A 23,302-nucleotide genomic window follows, 5' to 3' on the forward strand; every position below is an offset into this window, starting at 1 on the left:
GCTGCATGGAAACATCCTGCTGCACAAGCTGTGGGTGTGGAAAGGGCTGCAAGGCAAGCAGCCTTTTATTCCTGTCAGATTGCAGGCAACGGGATAGATCCCATTTAAAAGGAAGGGGATGGGAGGGACGTACTCAAAGAGTGGGAACATAATGAAATGAAAAGAAATCCAGATGTGGTGTTCATTTGCCTGAAAGGACTGCTGCCTGTGCCTTCCCACACAGTGCAACAATTGCCACTCCATCTGCTGAGGAAGCAGCTATTCACACGGAGCCGTCTTCCCACGGCACAGCGCAGGGCTGCCCGTGACATCCAGGTGTGCAGCAGAACCCAGCGGCCACCTGCCAGCGTGGCACTATCAACCAGCTTGGGCAAGCAGGTGATGTCCTCTTCCGCACCTGAAAAGACTGTACAGGAACAAATGTGACAGCATGGCCCCGTGTGCCACACAGCATCTCCCCAAAACACCTCATGTGTTGAGGTGACAGAAGTGTGGACTGGCAGGATCACAGAGAGAAAACTCATTCTGTGTAAATGTCCACTGACCTGTGCTGCTTAATTCAAGGCTAGGCACTGGCCCATGTTTGGCAGGAGAAGAACTGAGTGGTTACTCTAGACTGAGGTTCTACAACATGTTGTTATTTTTTCCCAGCTGACATTTAGCTCCTCTCAGTAGCTCAGCTTTCCATTTCCCCTTTGCCATGTCTATTCTGCCAGGAAACTTGCTGGCAGCTTTATTGCCTTGAATGTCCAGCTCTTCTGCTATTCTTTTCACATCTGTACAGTCATTTTTCCTTTTCCTTCTGAATCAGAGCGCCACTCCAAACAACCCTGTGAAGTACAGTCTATTATCCCTTTTCTCCACAAAGCGGTTTTGAATTTTCATATGTAATGCACTATATAAAAATAAAAAACCTTGTCCTGTCTTAATAGCCTAATTCTTAAACAGTTATGGCCTCATTCTCCTTCAAAGTACATAATTTCCATTGACAGCAGTGGGAGCACTGCCAACACAATGGTGAATTAGTTCCCATGAAAAAAAATATGCAGACACCAAAAGGTCCAATTCTGCTCTTCATTAGGAGGAAATGAAGGTAGAGCAGACAAAAAAGATAAAACCAAGACACAAAATTGCATGAAACAGCTTCATACTAGCCAGGCAGTAGGTTGCTAACTGAGAAGTCATTGGAACTGACCCTAATATGGCAGGAGTGTGAGTGAAGAGAAATTTAATGACGTCAGCAGCACCTCATCCCTGTGGAAAAGCTTGGAATCAGCCCTCAGAGCTGTGCCTTCCCCTGAACTGGGAAAGGCTGGTACAGCTGGACCTTACCTGCCTCCCCCGGCACGTGGGCATCTGCGTCAGTGTTTCAAGAACATCTTAAAATCTTGCCAAACGTTTGTCCTTCACTGCCAGACATCACATGGATGTTGTCTGTGCCAGGGAGGGCAGGGAGTGGGTGGCAAAATTTCTACACCTGAGAACTCAACAGTGGGGGCTTGGCAGTTATTCAGCTTCCCTGCTGTTTAACACCTCTGTTCTCTGAATATTTTTTCTTTTCTCTGTGGATGGTCTTGTAGTTGGAGCACTTCCCTGAGGATCTCACTTCATCTATCTGGGAAAGCATAGCATTCTATGGGCTCCTTTTTTTTTTTCCCATAAATAAAATAAAATAAAATAAAATAAAATAAAATAAAATAAAATAAAATAAAATAAAATAATTTCTTCCATCTGTAAAAATAAAAGAAATAATATTTCTTCTCTTATCTTATTAGTCAGTTTCAGGTTGTTAAAAACTTAAAGAATATAAAGAATACTCTTTTTTTTTTTTTTTGTATGACATCTAATCCATCAAGAGCACAAACAGATATGGGGATTCCTGATGTTTTTAATGTAACATCACTTTTCTTGTGCTATTCAATGGTAGAAACATCCTAGCAATAAAAATAGATAATCAATATACTAGTAATACCAAGTCTTTAGAAATATATTATTATTTGAGATTTGTATTTCTCTGTTATTTAAATGAATAAGCAAAACTATAACTACACCTAAACTCCTTTCTATTCATAACTAGGAAACTTTTGGAGTTTGGTAAAAAATGCCATACTTCTGACCAAATGAAGCTGCTATGTGCCCTCTACTGCTCCTTTCACACAAAAGTGAGCCTTGGAATTCAGGCAGCAAGATCTGGACTCCAGGATGTCTTAAAATCCTAGAATTGTTAGAGACCTTTAAGATTTTCAACCACCAACCCAACACCAGCACAATGTTCATCATCAAACCATGTCAAGTGCCACATCCACATTTTTGTGAATGCTTCTAGAGATGGTGGAATCTTATCTTACCTAGATTATTTCCTCCTAGGAACTGGAAAACATAATAAATCATCCCTCTTGTGCACCCAGTGGGGGAATGCACCTTCTGCCACAGAGATGCCCAAGGAGTTTGGTTTCCAAATTTTGCATATCCCTTTGTCAAAGGAATCAGTGGGAGCGCACCAGCACGAAAGATCTCTTCTTATTATTGCTCTTCTCCTCCCTGTCCCTGCCTGTGCTCTGCAGAAACTTAAAGCACACCAACCTTTGACAGGCTTGACTTTACAGAACCTCTCTTCTGAGCTCTCTCCCACATTTAGGATTAATGTTAACTGCTCTCCCAAATGCACTGCTCTAGCTTTTTCCTACCCAGTGCCACCAGTCTTTCAGGTCCCTTACAGAGTACCCTACTCCTGGTACTTCAAGGAAGAACAAACTAAATCCCAAACTGATGAACTTCTGCCTCACTCCCCAGTGTGAGCAGTGCCCAGCCCTGGGTGTAAGATTCAATCAGGCTGATCATTGTTTCCAACTTTGTGTAATGAGTTAATCCTAACAATGTCCAACTCACTTTAAAATCAGACCAAGGTATTTGCCTCAGTAATCTCCTGCAACAGCAGCTCCCGTAGGTGATGAGACGTGTCTGGGCATTTATTTTTCATTCTAACCTTGCTGGTTTTAAATTTAACCTGATGCTTATTCTCATGTGACAAAATAGAGTCCAATGTTCAGTGCTTGAGAATTTTGACTCCCACAATCAGCTCCATTTTCATGTTTTTCTCATCATAATAATTCCAGTCTTTGCCATGTCTTGTGTATTAATCATAGCATCTCTGTAGCTATTCTTTATTTGAATTTCTTGAACTTTTATTTTTGGTCTACTATGTACCTCAAGTGAGGAGAGGATAAAAAGAATGAACACAGATTTAATGTGTAATTATGGCATAATCCTGTTATATGGCATAAAGCAGCTATCCTGATGGTTTTTTGGCATTCTGCTCTATCTTTATACAACAAAACCAAATTGTGTCCTTTTTATTTTTTTTTTTAAAGCTGCTGCTACAGATTGAGGTAAATCAGACACTGATGACTTCTGATACAGGTTCTTTTCCCTCTGAGATCTCAGGAAATTCAGAGCTTTTCAGATTATTTGAGCTATACAGTTAATCACTGATGATTTACATTACTTTTCATTTAGCCACGCTCAGAGCTGTCTGCCATCGTGCTGCTCACCCTCCCAGCGTGCTTAAATCCATCAGGTGAAGTGTTCACCATAAAGTGAACTCATCCCAAGATGACCCACAATCTCCAATGGGTTTTAAGAAACCAAAGTGCACTGATTTGTTTGCCTATCTTTTCCATAATTTTCAATGACAAAATGTTTGGAAGTATACTGAATCATTATTTTCAGGGGTCCCTCTGAAATACTGCTATCTTCAGGGTAACAAAATTCTGCCAGCATTCAAGCTACATATGCAGCCTAAAAATTTCCTGTAAATGTGACTCTGTTTCCTTTTATGTTATTAATGAACTTTCAAGACCCATAGTTCAATAATTTTCTGTTTAGGCTCTTATTTGTTGAAGGTAACCAAAAGATCCAGGTAGACAAACCTTTCCAGAAGAGATTTGATTTTGTTTGTGGTTTGCACTTGTGGTTGCTGTTGAGATTTTCCATTTCTATATGGGGAATAAAGTAATCACATTATAATAAAATAAAAATAGCAAAAAATCAAACTTAAAGCATTTCAGGAAGATTTTAAGCAAGTCCACTGGATGCCTTATGGGTGAGAATGGCAGAGGATGATGTCAGAATTTATCTCACCCCAGACTGAAGGGACAGTTTCCAATCTCTCACATCATTCCAACATGACTGTCCTCTGCAGCTTTCCCTGGATCCTTGGGACCATGCTTATGAGTTTTTGAGACACTCTTTGTGTTCAATCTGACCTGACTTAAGCTTTCAAAATCAAAGAACTAAATGGTTTTAACTCAAAATGTGACACCTTTTTTTTTTTTTTTTTAATTTGATGAAAAGGTCTTTAGTGCTAAAACACCAAGTAGTGGAAAGAGTACAGTTCACATCTACTGCTCTGGACACGTCACCTTTGCAAACATCTCCTCTTGTTTAAACCTTCAAGCTTGCTTTTATTGGCTCTGTGAAAAAATATGATTGTGAGAGTTTTAGCACCAATAGCAGAGGCTCATGGTCTAACAGCTTTTGAGGTGGTAAATACTCATGAGTGCTCGAGGCGAGCTGGTAAAGCTCACTCCTCTCTCAGGAGAGGGTGAAATGAAGGCAGAGGGAGTTTGAGGGCTCAGGTACTGGTGATTACAGAGGGAGTCAGTGGCATGGGGGAGGCTGAAACCAAAGGCTCTCAGTCTGCTGTCAGAGAACAAACAGCATTTCCTCTCAAATCAGAGTTTTCCCTCATGGAAAGAATCCTGTCTCAGCCCTGTTCAGATGGCTTGCATATGCCATGGGCATGATACAGGCAATGAAGCTTTGTAATAAGCTACTGTCCAGATTGATAGCTGTAAGGAGCATCTCATAATGACCACAACATGATTAGTCATGATACATGTGTGATACCCATGCTCATTATTACTGGCCTCCAGAACAGCACTGCTGAGTCCTGCCAATGTGCTCAGTTTAGTATCTGGAAGAGACAATACTGCAATTACTGCCAAAGTATGCAGGAAAATGTAGAAGCAGCTGGTTGGGGATTCTGCACCAGGCTGGCAATCAGGAGCACAGCAAAGCATGGGAAGGTAGGAGCTGCAAGGACTAACTTAGATTATTTGGATCTGATGCTTTATTGTAAATATGTCTCTGGGTGTGCCCATTTATTTTAAAAAGTTGTCTTGCAGAACAGAAGGCATGCATGGGGCACTGGCATAAAGAACACAGCACCTGCACAGGAGCTGATGAAGCCTTTTTGGAAACAGCTAAATCACAATCTCATACCAATATTTGATGTTGTTGCTCGCTTATAAGGCAGTGAGAAATTTTCTTTTTCTTGCTGTTGTACCCATTAGATTTCTTGTGAGCCTGTGACATTTAATTTCACATAAAATACACCATGTACATCTTTTATGTCATGAACCAGGGACCCACGTGCCATTGAAAAACACAAATGTACCTGAGCATCAGTCCTTGGAAAGTCTGGGAAAGTGGAATTAGAACTGTTTCTAGCCATGCAGACTACCACAAACATGACAACTTTACTTTCCACTTCACACAGAGAGCTGAACTGAGTCAAAGACTTCAATCCTTTCCTTCAAAGGTAGTGCAAAGTTTCCAGATAGAAACACATTTCTGTTCTTCAAGGATCCTGCTCCCCTGTGTGGGAAGAGTCCATTTTCCAGGCTCGATTGCAGGACATGAAGGCAATTCACACTAGAACAAATCTCTATCTGAAACAGAGGGCTTAGCACATGCCTTCTGAATGTCCCCTAAATACACAGTAATATGTACATTTTGAAACTTCCAGAGTTCATCTTCTGTTGTAAGGAAATTTCCTCAACAGCAGTGAGTAACTGCAAAAGCAAAAGAGTTGTCAATTATGCTGTGCACTTTGTTTTGAGGAGGTGCCTAATGTTCCTGTTGATAAAGATATTTCTGAGACTTGTGGGAATGAACCTTCAGGTGAACCTTCATCTTGATAAAGATCTTCTTCTTCTGCACTAACAGAGTCACTCACACTGGATAGGAATGCCCTGTCCAAGAGAAATGCACATAATAATGAGGTTTTTCTTGTCTCTTCATAGTGATTCCTTGACATTACCACATGTATCATTATAAGTAACAACCATACTCTCTGTTAATTGGAAATAACCAGGAAGTTGTTCAGCCCCAAGGTACCAGTTCATATCCCCTGTGCTAAACAAGTATTCAAAAAAGGCCTAGCAGCTCCTTGCTAAAGGCAAGGAGAATCTGTAGATTCCAAAGCAAATAATTTGAACCAAAATAATCAGGAAAATTAATGGAATAAAAATCTGCTTAGGGCTACTAAACCCTGAGAAAAATCTTTGAGTCAAAAGATCTCTGAACCATGCTTTTCAGCTTGGAATTTTTACTTTCATCAACAAAGTAGAGCATAAGAAGTAGTAGCTATAATGTACAGCTCTTCTGTACATGAAATAGAGATAAAAATAACATAAATAGTGGCAATCAATGAGAAACAGATTTTTCAGTCTTCCACATGCTAATGCAAACTATAAAACTGTATTTGGAAAGCAGCAAGGTCTACACAGCAAAGCACAGCCAAGGAGTACCTGTGTAGTGTGCTAAGACATTTTAAGCATTATTTGAAGGGAAAAGAAGGAACCTTTAATCTGCTTATCCAATGACACACGAGTGTGGATGTGAGAGTGCTGAACCTACAGACATCCCTGAAGTTATGACAGTAAGAGAGGGACATAATATGTCCTGAAAGAATATAACGTCCAAGAATTATTTAAGCATATTGTGGGGGGAAAAAATGAATGAGTATAGGTGAAAGGAAATTTAGTGACTGCTGGACTAAAGAAAACGTTGCTTTTGTAAAGGGTAGAATTCTGATTTTCCCAGTGCTCTCTGGATGTTGCTATTTGTTGCAGATGAGCGGGCCTCAATTAAAGTAACTGAGCTGTGTTTGGACAGGCTTGTCTGCTCACTACAAGTTTCCTGCAGGATTAGACTCATTATTTGAATTTCCAGACCTTCAACAGTGCTATGTTCATAACGTGTGAAAGCAAATTTAACTGATTCAATTGGGAAAATTCTCTTTATACCTCTGAATTCTATAGACAAAAAGATCCTTGAAATGTATTTATCATAATGTGGCACAAGTAGAGCAAAATTCCTCTGGTCTTTACTGAGCTTTGGATCAGGGGCTTGTCAAAAAAAAAAAAAAAAAAAAAGCCAGATTATCACAAAAACATAATATTTAATCTCCAGATATTCTGCTTCAAACAGTGTAATTGAGTTCAATAGCTCCATGTTTATTATTATGGCCTGTGCACAGAGATTAGCATAAAGAAAACTATGGGGGGAAATGTCATACATACACCCACACACCTATGCAAATATAATTATAATTGCCTCTGTATTTCACAGCAAACCTTTTATGGGAATCACTACGCCTATTCTGTCTAAAATAAAATCTGTTAGGTAAAAATGTTTGTAGCAGAACTTTGTTTTGTTTAGCATTAAACAGACGTGTCCAGCTGGGACTGTTGATGGTGCCTTGCCTGTGAACACACACTTGTGTATGTTTATCTATATCACACAACAAAGCTGGCCTGCTAAGCCCAGCCTATGCTTCAGCTACATTAAAAATTTCCCTAATCAGCATCCACTTGTTGCATTTCCTTTTGAAAGACCAAATCTCTCTTAAATGTACTGCTTCCTGGTATCCTGTCACCCAACAGACCTTTGAACAGCACTGCAAATCCATGGAGGAAATTAACTCCTTCCATCCTCTCTCTGTAGCTGCATGAAGCCTTGTACAGGGGGGCTGTGGTTTTTTGGGGGCCCTGGGTATGGCTGCCATACAAGTAGGAGCTAATAACAGCAGAGCACCACAGATCACTGAGATGCACTGGCTGTGAGGAAAAACAAAAACTGGTCCATAATGAGGGTGTTCCATGTCTAGTTGTACGTATAAATACAGCAAAAATGAGAGTGTTTGATGAAGATCTGAGGTACACCTCACCAATCTCAATATGACTTTTCAGACAATGTCAATAAAAATAAATTATGGAGATTTGTGGGAAAATGACAAAGGTTTGAGATTTCCACTAAAGACAACTCACTGAAATGTACCTATGGACTGCCATCTTATTTTTCTTTTTTTTTGCTTTTCTTTTTTTTCTTATTTCTTCCCCTTTCCTTTCCTTTCCTTTCCTTTCCTTTCCTTTCCTTTCCTTTCCTTTCCTTTCCTTTCCTTTCCTTTCCTTTCCTTTCCTTTCCTTTCCTTTCCTTTCCTTTCCTTTCCTTTCCTTTCCTTTCCTTTCCTTTCCTTTCCTTTCCTTTCCTTTCCTTTCCTTTCCTTTCCTTTCCTTTCCTTTCCTTTCCTTTCCTTTCCTTTCCTTTCCTTTCCTTTCCTTTCCTTTCCTTTCCTTTCCTTTCCTTTCCTTTCCTTTCCTTTCCTTTCCTTTCCTTTCCTTTCCTTTCCTTTCCTTTCCCCTCTCCTTTACACCCTCCTTCCCCCCATTCTTTTTTTGCCTCAAGAATTTCCTGTTTATGGTGATTGGGCCCCAGCACTGGATCCTTCCCTCCATTACACCACCTTGGACAAAGACTGTGTCTCATGGGATGAGGGTGGGTGGTTCTTCCACCAGCAGAGGCAGGATGAAGCCCATGGAGCTGAGCAAGGGCGCCGTGTTCTGCTTCTCCCTTCTGGTATCATCTGCAACAAGCCACAGGGCTGGCCCTGCCTGCTTCAGGTGGGTGGAATTCCCAGGCAGTGGCCCAGGCAGGCAGAGGACGAGGCAGGGAACAGCCAGCCTGGTGGATACACCGCCATTTGTGTGAAAAATTCTCAGGGAAAATTCTTTCTCTCCCTCTCAGGCCCCTAAACTCTTTGTGAATGGGGCCAGTGCAACATGTGGCCTTTCACCTCGCCCAAGAACCACTGCCAGACAGCCACACTCAGAGAATTGTTTGTTAATAGTCCAATTAGATAATTGCCATCTTTCACTCCTTTTGCTCTACATTTCCCATAAAGGAATGAATAAGGAGAGAAGCATGAAGAGGGCTTCTGCCCTGCAAGGTGACAAGAAGGACTGGAGCATGCTCTTTGCACAAGGCCATTTGCTTGAATTGAATCATTGTAGCCTAATCAATGGTCTTATTGGATTACTGGCTGTTGCGGTTCTCAAAGATATTGTAGCAGAGACAATGAAATAGCTAGAGTAAAACTTTTTTCTCCTTTAGTGGATCACGCAGTTGAGATTTTTCACGGGCTATCTCTCTCTCTCTCTCTCTCTCTCTCTCTCCCTCCCTCCTTCCCTCCCTCCCTTGCTCTCTCTCTCCCTCTTTCTCCCCCTCTCTCTTTCTCCCCCCTCCTGGATCCACTGCACACAAAGCTGGCTTTTTTTTTTTTTTTTTTTTTCAATGAGCAGGCTCTGCGAATAGGTTCAGTGTTTGCGAAGGTGCAGAATTAGCAGACACACATGCATGCACACATACACACACACACAGAGGGAGAAGCACAAAAAGCAAGTATCGGGACTGAAATAAGGAGAGGTAGGAGTTTAAGATGGCTGTCTGTGGGGAGATGTGTTAACGAGGATTTCTGCTGGCCAAGATAACCTGCTTCCTTGGAGAGATCTGCTTGAAGGAAGAACTTTTTGTGTGTGTGCGTTCTGGGGATCTGTTTGTTTGTTTACAAATCAGGGGGCTTTTTTTTTTGCTTTTTCTTCACCCCCCCTGCAACTGCATTTTTTCAGCCTTTCCTAGCAGCTTTATTCAGATTTATTTGGCGTGCTTTGGAGAAAGCCACTATATAATCGGGAGGTCAAAGGCAGACTGAAGAAAGTTAATAATGGCTGCTAATGGTGCTAACAATTCAGGGTGAATCTTGTCAAAAGTTGTTTTTTTTCCCCCTCTCCCCCACCCTTTTTTTCCCTCTCTCTTTTTTTTTTTTTTTTTTTTTTTTTTTTTTTTTTTTTCTGGAAGTCTCAGTCTTTTGATTGTGTGTTTCCTGAAAGCAAGACCAATCATTTCAGTTTATTCACTGGCTAAACTCTACTTGATTGGGGACAAGCACACAAACCATCCATTACGATCTGATATATTATCCAAACAATTTAGTGTATTCATGAGGTAACCTAAATGTGGAGGCTGCAAAATTACCCGTAATCAATTGAAACAGCGAGTGCGCGTCCCTCTGTGTGTCTAACAACTACATGTCTCTGTAATAAGGCAGACATTAAATCATTTTAGAGTTGTACTGTTGAGTACCTGATCACTGGGCGCTCTGGGAAGCTGGACAGTCACATTAGGACGCTGGGACTGAGGAAGCCGCTGCTTTTCCAGTGGGATAAAACCCGATCTTCCTTACTCAAGGTGCTTTACAGATCCCCACCGATCTCACCCTAAGTCGTGCAATATCCAGCATAGACTTCGTCTTCTTCTTCTTCTTCTACTCTTCTATAATTTTTTTGTTATCGTTGTTGGCGCTTTTTTTTTTTTTTGGTTTTTTGTTTTGTTTTTATTGCACTACATGTTTGGGAAACAAGACAAAATGGACGTTAGATGCAGTTCAGAGACTGAAGCTAACCGGGTCTCGAAGAACGGACATAAAGAGGGCAAGGAAAGCAAAGGGTCTGAAGGAAATATTTCTACTTCTTTTTTGAAGGATCAGCAAGGGACTTTTTCTGCCTCTGCAGCTACGGAAGGTTGTAATAAAAATAAATCTAGTTCGGCTGATCCGGACTATTGCAGGAGGATCCTAGTTAGAGGTATGAGTTTGAGGTGTTTGGCGAGGGTGGGGGAAGGTGAGCTGTGCTCACGCCCGGGAGATGGGTTTATTTTGTCGCTTTGCCTTGGGTCTGGCCCTGGATTGAAAGTCCTTCCTACGGCTCCGGGGGAGAGACCCCGCTCCCGGCCGGGCTTTGCCCTGGACCCCGCTCCCTCCGGCTTTAGCCCGGCCAATTTCCGCCGGCGTCTCGGCGAAAAGTTAAGCCGCGGTTGTTCCTCCCCGGCGCTGCCCCGGAACGGACCAGCCCCGCTCATTGTTGTTTTGTTTTTATTTTCCTGCTTTGCAGCTTTCCCGGGGTGCCCGTCCCCTCGGGGAGCCCTCCGGGGACAGCTTTCCCTCGGGGGGCCGCGGCTCTGCCCCGCGGGCCGGGCGCGCTCCTTCCGCGCCCGCGCATCCTGCCCGCAGCCGGCCGCGTACGATGGCGTGGGGCTGCGGGCAGGAAGGCCCTCTCGGAGGGCAGACGTTCCTTCTGTGCCCCCCTCTCTCCGTGTCCGGCAGCCCATGGGAAAGGGCTGCTTTAAAATAAACACCAGCCTTAAAATAAATGGAGGAATGACGAAGGGCTTTTTAATTATTACTTTTTAATAGTTATACGTTTAATTTCCCTCAATCTTCGTCCCTTCTCCAGGCTAAAATAGTTAAATGGTCTTATTCTTACTCCCTCCAAAAAAAAAAAAAAAAACCTGAAGAAATTTCAGTTTTATTAAGGTGTGTTTTGGGGGAGGAGGGAGAGAAGAGAATCGGAACAAAATATGTGGGAAGCAGGCCTTGAAAGCCAGAATTAATCCTTACGCCACTGGTTGACCCAGAGAAGGGTCAGATTAAAATGATGTGATTGTCTCTGATTTAAAACGTACCGAGGAGGTAAAATTACGGCAAGTAAAGTTGGGAAGGCTTTAAGGTAACCTGAATCTGGCTCTAGCTTGACAGTCGTGTTAATGAGATTTGTCCCGCTCTCCTTCAGTCGGGGCTACCAGAAAAGTGAGGTTTCTGCGGGCTGGTTGGTGCCTTGGTTTCTTTCCCTCCCGCCCCCCCTCCTTTTTTTTTTCCCTCCTGCTTCTCCTCGTTGCCAAAACCCCAAAGCGGCAGCGGTGCAGGGTGGGCTGGAGGTGTCCCCACGTTCACAGTGGCAGGCAGCCAGGTCGGGGCACTGCTGCCTCGGAAAGCTTTTTTTTTTTCTTTTTTTTTTTTTTTTTTTTTTTTCTTTTTTTTTTTTTTTTTTTTTTGTAAGCACGAGAAACTTGTTATTAAAAAAAAATAATAAGAAGGGTTTATATTTTGGGGTGGGGGATGGAATGTGTATGGTGGCTACCAGCAAGTCCTAGCCCGGAGCCCAAGGGGAACAAAGAGTAGCTCTGCACTCCAGGCACAAAGCCTGGCCTGAAGGATCTCTCTCTCCCCAGCTTCCCAGAGGGGCCGTGGGTGATGCCGCAGTGTCGTACTGTGAGTGCAATATATTCAGAGTAATTTTTAAATGGGCTGAGGGGATTAATTATAGAGGCCTGGGCCCCCATCGCCCCCTCCCTCCTTCTCTGTTGTGGGTTTTTTTCCTTCCGTGGGTGCAGTGGCCAGGTGCAGAGCCTCAGTCGCAGGCACCCTGCTCCACCCCGACTCCTGTCTCGGTCTTGAAGGCGCTGGGGACGGCTCTTTCCCTTGGAAAAATCAGAAAGTATAAAAAGGGGAGGAAAAGCTGAGGAGGGTTGCCTGGGTATGAAGCTGACTGCGCCTTTCTTTGCCAGATGCCAAAGGTTCAATCCGAGAGATTATTCTGCCTAAAGGGCTTGATCTGGACCGTCCCAAGCGGACCCGCACCTCCTTCACGGCCGAGCAGCTCTACCGCCTGGAGATGGAGTTTCAGCGCTGCCAGTACGTCGTGGGGCGGGAGCGCACCGAGCTCGCCCGCCAGCTCAATCTCTCCGAGACTCAGGTAGCGCCTGAAGGACGGGGAGCCGCGGCTGCCCTGCCCTGCCCTGCCCTGCCCTGCCCTGCCCTGCCCTGCCCTGCTCCGCGGGACCCCCTTCCCGGCCCGGGCATCTCCGTGCCCTGCGGGCCCCAAGGACGCGGCCCTGCGCGCCTCCTGCGCCCACAGCGCAGCTCCCGCGGGGCGAGGGGCGAGGCAGCCCCCGAGGCGCCCACGCGTGTCTGGTCGGGGGGACGCATCCTGCCGGCGGGATGGAGCTGAGGGGCTCGTGGCTGAGGAGTCCCGGCTGGGGACCCCGAACTGCGTGTGTGCCTCGCTGCGTGTGTCCCTAACTGCGTGTGTGCCTCGCTGCTTGTGTCCCTAACTGCGTGTGTCCCTAACTGCGTGTGTGCCTCGCTGCGTGTGTCCCTAACTGCGTGTGTGCCTCGCTGCGTGAGTCTAGGGAAGGGGAGCTGCTGGCTGAGGGCGTCCCTGGTGTCCCCGCACCCAGCCCCAGCGGGCTCTCCCCGTGGGCGAGGCGGCCCGGCCCGAGGGCCTCGGACGGAGCCTGGCCACGAAGTCAAACTCCTGCCGGGCCGGGAGCGGCTCCCCCTGCTCCGGCCCGCGGGGGATGCGCTCCGGCCCCGCCGGGGCTCGGTGTGCCCGCCTGCGCGGAGCCGGCCGCCCCCGGGCGCGGAGTTTCTCTCCTGCTGCCGAGGAGAGGCCGAGCCGCGCCCAGCCGGCAGCAAGCGGGATACAGGCGCTCAAACCCGCAGAGGGAGACGGGCACCTTCCCCTGGGGTTGCCGGGATGGAGATGTTCGGCCTGGGTTTTCCTGGGTATGAGAGATCCGGGGATGGGGCTGAAGTTTGGGCCGTATTTTGAGTCCTTGTATATCCGAGGGGGAGAATCGGTCCTCCACTCCAAGGCAGAAAGGCCGGGGACCAACAGGAGGCCTAAAACTGTGTGAGAGCACGGGGAAGCATCCAAAAAGTCCAAACTTCTTAAAGTCGGTTTCATATTTCCACAAAACATCATATAACAGTAAATCCCCCTGACACGTTAATTAGCTTTTTTCTTTCCTTGCCGGATAGGAATGACAAGTTCAACAGCTCGTAGGTTACCGAACCTGCCATGAGTGGTTGTTGTGTTTTGATTTGGTTTTGGTTTTGTTTGTTGTTTTTTGAGTGACTTCCAGGATTCCTTTTTAAAGTTGAATATTATTTAAAATTATCTGGGGGTAGAGAGAGAGCGTCCAGTTTGGAATACGGGGAAAGAAGCTCATTGCTGCTGTTACCCCAGGAAGGGCAGTCGGAGCGGGCAGCGGCTGCTGGGAGCCGCGGAGTGCCCGGGGCTCCGGCTGAGCCGGCTTAGAATAAAGCGGCGAGAAAGGGCCGGCTCCGTCTCCCAGAGAATTCCCGGCCTGTAGTAAACTAGGACGAAGTGAGAGGTCTGGTTAAAGATGCAGAACGAAAGGCCCCGGGGTCACCCCGAAACCGGGAGCAGACAGAGGGTGTGGGGGGTTGCGTTCTGTGAGCGTGGCTTTGTGCGTTTTGGAAACGCTCCCCGCTGCCAAGTGTCTGTGGGCCCTCCCCCGCAGCCCCCCCCGCCCCGCGGAGCCGCGCCGGGGTCCCGGGGCACCTGGCGGGGGGCACCGCTCCTCCCGCCCCGCTGACCCTGCCTCTCTCCCCGGCCTGCAGGTCAAGGTCTGGTTCCAGAACCGGCGCACCAAGCAGAAGAAGGACCAGGGCAAGGACTCCGAGCTGCGGTCGGTGGTGTCCGAGACCGCCGCCACCTGCAGCGTCCTGCGGCTGCTGGAGCAAGGCCGGCTGCTGTCCCCGCCGGGGCTGCCCGGCCTCCTGCCGCCCTGTGCCACGGGCGCGCTGGGCTCGGCGCTGCGCGGGCCCGGCCTGGCCGCGGCGAGCGGCGGCAGCGCGGCGGCGGCTCCGGGCGGCGGCGGCTCCCCGCACCCTCCGGCCGCCAGCGGCGCGGCCGGGCCCCCCCCGCCCGCGGCGCTGCACGGGGCGGCGGCCGCGGGGCACGGGCTGTTCGGGCTGCCGGTGCCCGCGCTGCTGGGCTCGGTGGCCGGCCGCCTCTCCTCCGCGCCCCTGGCCGTGGCCGGCTCGCTGGCGGGCAACTTGCAGGAACTGTCGGCCCGCTACCTGAGCTCGTCCGCCTTCGAGCCCTACTCCCGGACCAACAATAAAGAGAGCGCTGAGAAAAAAGCACTGGACTGACTCTAAGTACCTTCCCCCTATTTATATTTATAGTCTCTATTTGTGGCGGTATTTATGGGACGGGCAGCCGTCCCCCCGCTCCCCGCCGCCCCCGAGCCCCGCGGCGCGGCTCCCTCCGCGGGCCGGGGCGGAGCGGGGCCGGGGCGGAGCGGGGCCCGGAGCCCGCGGGGCCAGGCGAGGCGGCGGCCGGGGCCGGGGCCGGGGCGCGGCGAGGGGCTGCGGGCGCCTCCCGGTGCGCTCCCCCTGCCCCGCGGGCCGTCTGTCGGTGCGGGAGGGGCGATCGCGCTGTTCGTTCGTTTGGGAAGGGACGCAGAGGGTCAGCGGTCGGGGCGAGGGTCGGCCGGGCTCCCTTCGACCGGCTTTAGCCAATGCCGAACGAGGGAGCCGGATTTCGGAGAGAGGAGGATGGAGCTGCCAGGTGATGCCCGTTTTGGGGTGTTTTTTTTCTGTCTCCCAGACTCAGTGATTTCTAAGCACAAAGGTTTTGGGGCCCCACCTGTGGCCCCTGTTTACCCCCACACTCGCTGCACTACAGCCCCGACCGAGCCCTTAGCACCAGTCAGGAAAGCCTCCAGCAACTTTTCTTTTTCACGGTAAATCTTGAATGTGGGAAGGGCCGAAACGGACTGAACGTACAGTCACGAATAGGGGAGACAGAAACCAGTGGCTGCAGAAATTTTGCATAAAATTGTCTCTTCCTTCGAGATAACACAATGCCTCCCTTTTTTTTTTTTTTTTTTTTTTTTTTGCTTTTTTCCTTTTTTTCTTTTTTTTAATTTGAATTCCGACGGGCCTGTCCCGCGGAGATTATCTGCAAAAACAAGTCCGCAGATAAATCATGGAACTCACGAATCTATTTGTATCTAGATCTGTTACGATCATAATTTTAATTTTTATTGCTCTATTTGATTTTTCCAAATAATTTCAACGTTCATCTAAACACAAAAAAACCCTGTAGCCTTCCTTCCTCCTAAAATAACCCTCTCGCATATTGCTCACACTTCATTTAAAACGAATGTAAAATATAAAAATCGTATCTTTTGTTGTTATTTTTGTACTTTAAAACACATCTATGTAACAAAGTTTTTTTTTTTTTTCATAATTCTTACTGCTATTTTCTCCACAAATATGTATTTCACCTTCTAGTATTCTGGATCGAAAAGTTTCTGTTCAATTTTGGTACTTGAATTTGCCACAAAAGGGATGCTGTACTTAGGTAGTTCTTTGGGGGAAAAATTATTTACTTTGGTTTTAAGTTTCTTTTCTTTCTTTGAACTTTAACACATGGCGTTTACAAACTGTATAAATACGTGCCACCAAACTGTAACCAAAAAAGAAAAAAAAAATACAAAAAGTGGAATGGTTGCTGTAGAAAATAGAATTAACTATAGACCAGAACTGGACAGAAGGAGCTGGATGAAAAGAAAATAGTAATTTTATTGTAAATTATTTACGTCTGAAGTTTCTAGGCAACTAGTCAAAAAATAATGAATGAATTGAGCGCTGAGCCCTTGCTACTAACTTTTGTTCTGAATGTTTTGGATATTTGGATGTTTTGTATTTATGTGGTGAGAGTGAAATATATTATATCTATATGATGATGGAATTAGGTGTATTTTCGTCTTATATTTGTAGCACCCAAATTGCCTTCATTTATACACGCACTGCAGAAAAAAAAAGAAAAAAAAAAAAAAAGAGCAACAAAACCCTATCTCTACATAACCTGCCCGAGTTTTACTTTTTTAAAATTTAATGTTTCATTTTGAATGGGAGGCACTTCCTAGAGGGTGATTTCCCTCCTGGGGCAGTTTGGGGCATTCCCAGTCCCGTGTTCGACCCAGCCCTTGTAGCGCTCCCTGGGCCCGCGGGGCTGATCCCCGCCCGTGTCCGTGTCCGTGCCCGTGTCCGTGGTGCTGCCGGTGCCCCGGAGGTGCCCACCCTGCCAGGTGCCGCCCCGTGCAGGGCACTGCTCGCCTCCAAACATCTCCTGCCAGTGCCGGGCCGGGCTGGATGCACACACACCTGTGTGTGTGACAACATACAGCTCTACAGGCACATCTAAATGCACAGGCACAGCTTGTGTGCACAAATACAGATATTTAGAGGTGTTTTCTGAACAGCTCTTGCTTTCATTCTGATTGGCAGCCCGGCCCTGAGGGATTTTACTGGGCAGCCAGTGCAGGGCAGAACCCCTGGTTTGCAGGAGCCCCCCAGTGCCCTGGCTCCCCAGGCCAAGCCACCTGGGCACTGTGGCACCTGCTGTCCCCACGCCTTTGCCTTGCCCATGGTTCCCTGCTGGGGCCTCCAGTGGGCTCTGCCATGAGCCTCTCCAGCCAGGGCAGATGCACTGCTCCAGATTAGGAGGGAAGGATGCAGTGCTGATGCTGATTTGGTTGGGTTTTTTATGAAGAGTGTAGAAATGATCTGGGGAAGGGCAGCTGGGGTGAAGCAGGGGATCACAGGTGACATTTGAAGAGGTGACATTGAAACTGCTGGTCAAGACTTGAAAACTTCAGGGGGAGGGGTGGGAAAAGTGTTGCTAAAAAGAGCTGAATGTGACAGACCAGATCTGCCAGGGAGTTCTGGAGGGAGAGGGTGATTTTCAGTTTCTGCCTTGCCTGGACTGCACAGCATCACCCACAGCCCTGGACAAAGAGGGGAGCCCTGGCCTGGGCTGCCCTTGCCAAGGAGGGAATCATCACCACTCAAACCCTCCCTGGGCTCCCCTGCCAACGTGGGGCTGAGCTGTGTGATGAATTTGCCCTGTCTCGCAGGACCTTCCTGCAGCTGAGTTGGGGCCATTTCAGTGCCCAAATTTGCTGCTGCATTGTGAGCCATGGGAACAGCAGCACAAACGTGTCTGACAGAGCTGTCTCAGGTGCCCTCATCTGAAAAGAGGATTTCCCTGCTCCTCTGTTTAACCAGAGATTGCAGGAGCACTCCTGTCCCCTCACACAGGTGCCATGAGGCTCTTTTTCCCTGGTTGCTGGCCTGATCTGCAGTCTCAGGGTTGGAGCTGTGGTCAGTGTAAGCTCTTTGCTCCTCTTGTAAAAGCAGTTTAAGCCAGCATCAGGCTAAATTGCTGACACAATAGCAGAAGTCCTTATTTTACAGCTTTGCAGCCTTCAGTATTCATGTGAAGAGCAAGACATTTTTATTCTTCTTCTTAATTATTTCTGAATATTTAAAAGAAAAAAAAAGGGATGTGGCTTGAAGTGTAAAGGAGTCTTGTCTCAGCATTCAGGTAAAATAAATACTTCAGGAAAATTTCCTTTCTTTTTTTTTTTTTTCCTTGTCTCATTCAAATTCCACCTGTCTCATACCTGTATCAGAGGTGTTTCTGGGCTGGGGTCAGAGCAAAAACCAGAGGCTCTCCAGTCCCGTGCAGGGCTATCACAGTCCTGTTTCAGTCTCTGCTTGTGACTCAGGCCAAAACCTTGGAGCTCCACAGGGAGGGAGGTAATCTATCATTTCCTTTGAAATTTTCATCATTTCAAAAGCATGGGGTCCCTGAGAGCCAAAACACCCTGCTTTCTACAAAACAGATATATAAAGTATGTTCATCTGCATTTCTGTAAAAGAAAGAGAGAATACCACCTGTGTCATTGCATAGGACAACTTAAAAATCATTCAAACACACATCTACATATACAGTGAGGCTGAATATAAAAGCTGGTTTGGTTTTTGGTTGGTTTGGTTTGGTTTTGGTTTGGTTTGGTGATGATTTTTTTTTTTTTTTTTTTTTTTTTTTTGTGCTTTTTTTTTCCAACCACACCAAAGCTGTTCTGCAGCTGTGTGCTGCCCAGAGTCACCACTTGCTTGTTTGCACTGAAATGCTGAGTTTCATCCTACTGGAGCAATGAACACAAACCACCTTCCTGAAGATATTTGCTGCTGAAAGGTTTTGCTGAATATCATGCTGTATTTTTATTTGTGGCCATCACTGGGGCATTAGAGCTCAAACAGAAATATTTGGCTCATGCAGAGGGAGCATGTGTGAGTGTGAGGGGCAGGAATATTTAGTAGGAAAGCAAATAAACCAAGTATAAATCTACATCTGGCATGAATTTTTAAAGGAAATCACAAAAGGATTTCTGTGGCAGGTGGACTTCCCCAAACTTTCCCTTAGCAGCAGCTACACATAGGGCTTAGAGTGAGCAAGGATTTAAAAAGATGGAGTGCAGCATGGGCTATTTAAATTTGTTCATCTGAACTCAAGGAATATTTTCACAGCTACATGGACAATATCTCTCTTCCTGTGGCTCTCATGAAGGAAAAACTCCCAGGATCAGCTCCAGAGCACTCAGGGAAGACACAAAACAATGCTAGCCAGGTACACACAGGGAAAAGAGGAATCAGTCTATTTAGAGGATTTTTTCAAAAGCATTTGCCCACCCACTTAACAGAGATCATGCTTTTTTTGCTGCTCCTCCATATCCCTCATGCCAGGGATTAGTGCAGCCTCTGACCACTCTGTCTCCATTTGCAATCCTGTCATCAGCCCAAGATACATGACCTTGTGACATGTAAAAAAGCACACGAAGTCTCTGATTAGTTTCAGAGTATTTAATTACTTTTAAGGAAAGAAAAACACTTCCAAAGAATAACTCTTGAACAGAAGCAAGTCACAGCCACTAGCAAGGGTTTAACAAAATTACCAGGGAAGCTAAAATGAAATCAATCGATGTGATGCTGTCTATGCAACAGCCACAATATAAACTGTGACCCTGGGCCATAGCTGTGGCCAAAGTGCTGGCTGGCAGGGGCTGACCTGAAACATTTCTGACTCAGCTGTAAGAACTCTCTAACAAGCACTTTACTCCCCATCTTTCTGCTTCTAATAATTGCTGAGCAACTTAAGCACAGCATTTATTTGTGATCTTTCTACATGTGGTTGCTAGTGTTCATGCTGTTCTTCATCTCTGTGTGACTGATTCTAGTTTGTATATTAAGTCTTAAAACTTTTCTAGTGGAGTCAGTTCCACAGTCAATCTCACACAGAACAAAAATTATTGTGTTTTGTATGTTTTCTACTTTTTGTTAACATGAATTGTCCCAAGTTCTGTCATTAGAAGTAGCAGATGTTCCCACCTTCTGCAACCACGTCCTTTTAAATTCTTTTACCGTGTTACCTTTTCTTTGTCTCCTTTCTCCTGAACAATCAAAATAATTTTAACTTATTTTCATACACGGTTCTTGCAAACTGTACTTAATATAACTGTTTGCCAAGAGATGCTGCCTTTTTTTTTTTTCTTATTCTCCCTGTGGAAAAAAATAGAGTAATAAATTCCCAGAGCTTTTTTTTCTTCAGCTATCTGCAACCCATTCTTCTGTTTGATCTCCCTGCTGTGAGCAAGAATGAAAACGTCGCACCAGTATAAGGATTTGCCCAGAACACAAACCTTTACGAGGCACTTGGTGTCATTGCCAATGCAAGAAGACTGGATCACAGGCCTCATCTGATGAGATGCCACAGCTGGGCAAATAAATTGTTTTTTTATATTTCAGCCGAAGCAGAAAATCAAGGAACCAGATGTAGCAGAGGGCAAATAAAACAGTTTGATCCACACAAGGCGGATCCACAAAGTTTGTCACAGAACCAGGCACACCTACCTGGTAGAAACCTCTTCTTACAGTTCTCACAAATGAGTGGTTTGGCTGCTTGAAGAAACACCATCAAAGGTATGGGCAAAAGCAGGGTTTAGTATGAATTTGTGGAAATACAACTTGACAGAGTTTGATGGCAAGGTTCACTCTCCTGTTTACTATACAATTTAAAGCAAAAAAGGGAGATCAAATTAGAAGCAATTTGAAATTATTTGTATGAAATCTGGGAATGCAAAAGCAGGTAAAGGTGTAAAGGATATGGATGCAAAGATAAGGGTGTAAAAGGGTTTAGCAGCACTTAATCATTGAATTCTTTAACATTTACAATAGTGATTCAGTACAACAATGACTTAACCATAGATTTTTGACAGTAACATTCATACCATAATCAATTCACAGGCACTCAGGAAAAATGATGTGTACACAGATTTCTATGGGTGTAAAGGTTCCTATCAAAAATTCCCCTCAGGTTCAGTGAAATACTCACAGCAAATCCCTTTGCATTTCTTGACAGGCAAGGTTTTCACTTTGAGGAATGTAGAGATGGGGGGGGGAGGGTGGAATCAGTCTCAGCCTTGTTGTCAGAGATGGTTCCTTGAGTACCACAAGCTTGGCTTGGGACCTCTGAGAGGTGCCCCAGTCAGAGGGAGGAGCTGGTGCAGCTGTTGCAGTCCAGGAGAACCCAAAGGGTCTCACTTAGGAACACCATTTATAGGGTCACAAGATGATTGATTTTGGCCATCAGTAAGTTTCCCTCCTGACCACAACCCAAGCCAATAACTACTGTGCTTTTTTTGCAGCTTCCCAGAGTGCTGTAAGAATGGTACCATTCCACCCAGGCTACAATTCACACTGGTGCCACTCCACTCAGGACACAGTTCAGGTAAGTGGTTTACCAAAGTTAAAAAGGACAATTGCTTATCCTTTGTTTCCCACCTTTTTTGGGAAGCTGATGTTTCTGGTACTTTCCACCTCTACCATGCAAGAGTTCCTGGTACAACCAGGGAGTGTCTCATGGCTGGACTGGTGTGGTCAAGGGACAATTCACCACTCAGCTGGTTCCATCAAGGTGTATCAGGAGCTCCTGAGATCACAGAGCAGGCCCAAGGATGAGGAGGATAGCAGATGCACCACCACAACAATCCAGAAGCACATCACTGAAGGTGAATGAAAAATAATCTGTGAAATGGATGGAGAACAAATGGAAACTCGTTTTCCAATTTTGTCTCAAAAATTAAAAAAAAAATTAACATGAATTTAAATTTTTCCTAAGGTTTGTATCTTTTTCATATTAGGAGATTTTTTAATTAGTTTAGCTACACAGAGATCAATCCAGCAAAAAATTTGCAAGGGAAACCTTGCAGAGTTCTTGTTCTTCTAAAATCCCTTCCACATTTTTTTTTCTCTTATTGTAGTGGACGAAAAGTAGAAGGAAACCCATCCTGGCAAGCAACGAGTTGGCAAGTCATGAGCTGTGGCTCCAGGGATTCAGACTGGATATTGGGAAGAAAGCCAGCCAGGACACAAAAGAGAGAAGAAGGTTACTGAGGTTATACTTGGCTACAAAAATGCTGTTAGAGAGAGAAGCAAGTGAAGGACAACCTGGTGTGTGTGCAGAAGCATGGAAGGATGTCCTCATGGCTTAATTCAAAAGCCATGAAAATTAAGATGAAAAATTAAGAAAATTAAGATGATGAATTCTCATTTTTGCCAGAATTTGTCCGATTCTGAGAGCACTGCTAGTCATTGGTCAGTGAGTTTCTATCTGCTCTTCCTCTGAAATAGGGATGCTGGTGTTCATCTAAACCTATCCAGAAGGAGGTATGAGTGTCTACTGGCACTGAAATAAAGTTAAGGCAAAACTGTGTTCAAAAATTTAACAGCCACCATAGTTGATTCCAACTCAATGTTAGCACTTACTACCTCTTGTTAGCCCTGATCTTTCTTCTTTTCTTTATTTTCTTGCCTGGTCTCTAATGTAAACCTCCAAAGGGTATCTACCACTAGACAGTTATAATCTCCTTGAGGCCTCCAAACAATTTAATAAACCAAATCCTAAATGGAAGTTAGAAACAGGCAGGAGAATGAAGTGTCTGTTGCCATAAAGAGCTAAGGAGGATAAATAGCCAATCCGAGGCATCCTGAGTGCATGCTCCAAGATAATCTCTATATTTCTCTGGACACAGCATTGTGAACATCCTTAAGATCAGCTGATTACTGAGATGAATTAGCAAATAAGAGCCCATTACATCAGGTGTTGAGGATGACTTTAATTGTGCTCAGGCTCCAAATGGGAAACTTTATACCATGTCACAGCTGTTAAAACAGCAGAGCCTTATGGAAACAGTCTTGGATTACTGGCCCCATGGAGTGAAACATTTTGAATGGAAGGGATTATGCTTATTATTTCTCAGTGCATTGTGTTTTCTTAGATATTTTTACTGTCATTATTATTATTTACCAAATTAATTGATACATACACATGCTTAACCCTGTTTGCATGTATATTTAATACTTTCTTCCACTGGTGTAATTTGAATGTGGTCATAGGGAAAATAAAATGAGATACATGAAATTGTATCTCATGCCCTTTGTTAAGATAAAGATCCTAAGAAACTTGGTGACTTTGCTTCTCATCCACTTGGCAAGTGTCCTACTGCCTTTTACCTGCTGAAATCAGATCCTTTATCAGGTAGAGTTTAAATGCTATTTTGTGAGATGATCACCATAAAGGGCCTTCCTTCAGTCTTAGTATAGACCATTTGTGTTCAG

The 23,302-nt window shown here is 45.4% G+C and overlaps 1 protein-coding gene across 1 annotated transcript; it reads left to right on the forward strand.

Moving 5' to 3' along the window:
* Window positions 1-10,528: 10,528 nt before the first annotated feature.
* Window positions 10,529-14,923, forward strand: VAX1 (ventral anterior homeobox 1). Its single transcript, XM_053949528.1, has 3 exons — window positions 10,529-10,766; window positions 12,526-12,713; window positions 14,387-14,923. Exons 1-3 carry the CDS (start codon window positions 10,529-10,531, stop codon window positions 14,921-14,923), a joined length of 963 nt encoding a protein of 320 aa, XP_053805503.1.
* Window positions 14,924-23,302: the final 8,379 nt, after the last annotated feature.

Source organism: Vidua chalybeata, chromosome 8 (assembly GCF_026979565.1).
Source record: "Vidua chalybeata isolate OUT-0048 chromosome 8, bVidCha1 merged haplotype, whole genome shotgun sequence".
NCBI classification, from domain to species: Eukaryota; Metazoa; Chordata; class Aves; order Passeriformes; family Viduidae; genus Vidua; species Vidua chalybeata.

Bases quoted from the DNA above. Each gene is read 5' to 3' on its own strand.
- VAX1 (XM_053949528.1), top strand. From the start codon at position 10,529: ATGTTTGGGAAACAAGACAAAATGGACGTTAGATGCAGTTCAGAGACT. The intron at 10,767-12,525 runs GTATGAGTTTGA...TTTCTTTGCCAG, and splicing joins CAGGAGGATCCTAGTTAGAG to ATGCCAAAGGTTCAATCCGA. The intron at 12,714-14,386 runs GTAGCGCCTGAA...CCCGGCCTGCAG, and splicing joins TCAATCTCTCCGAGACTCAG to GTCAAGGTCTGGTTCCAGAA.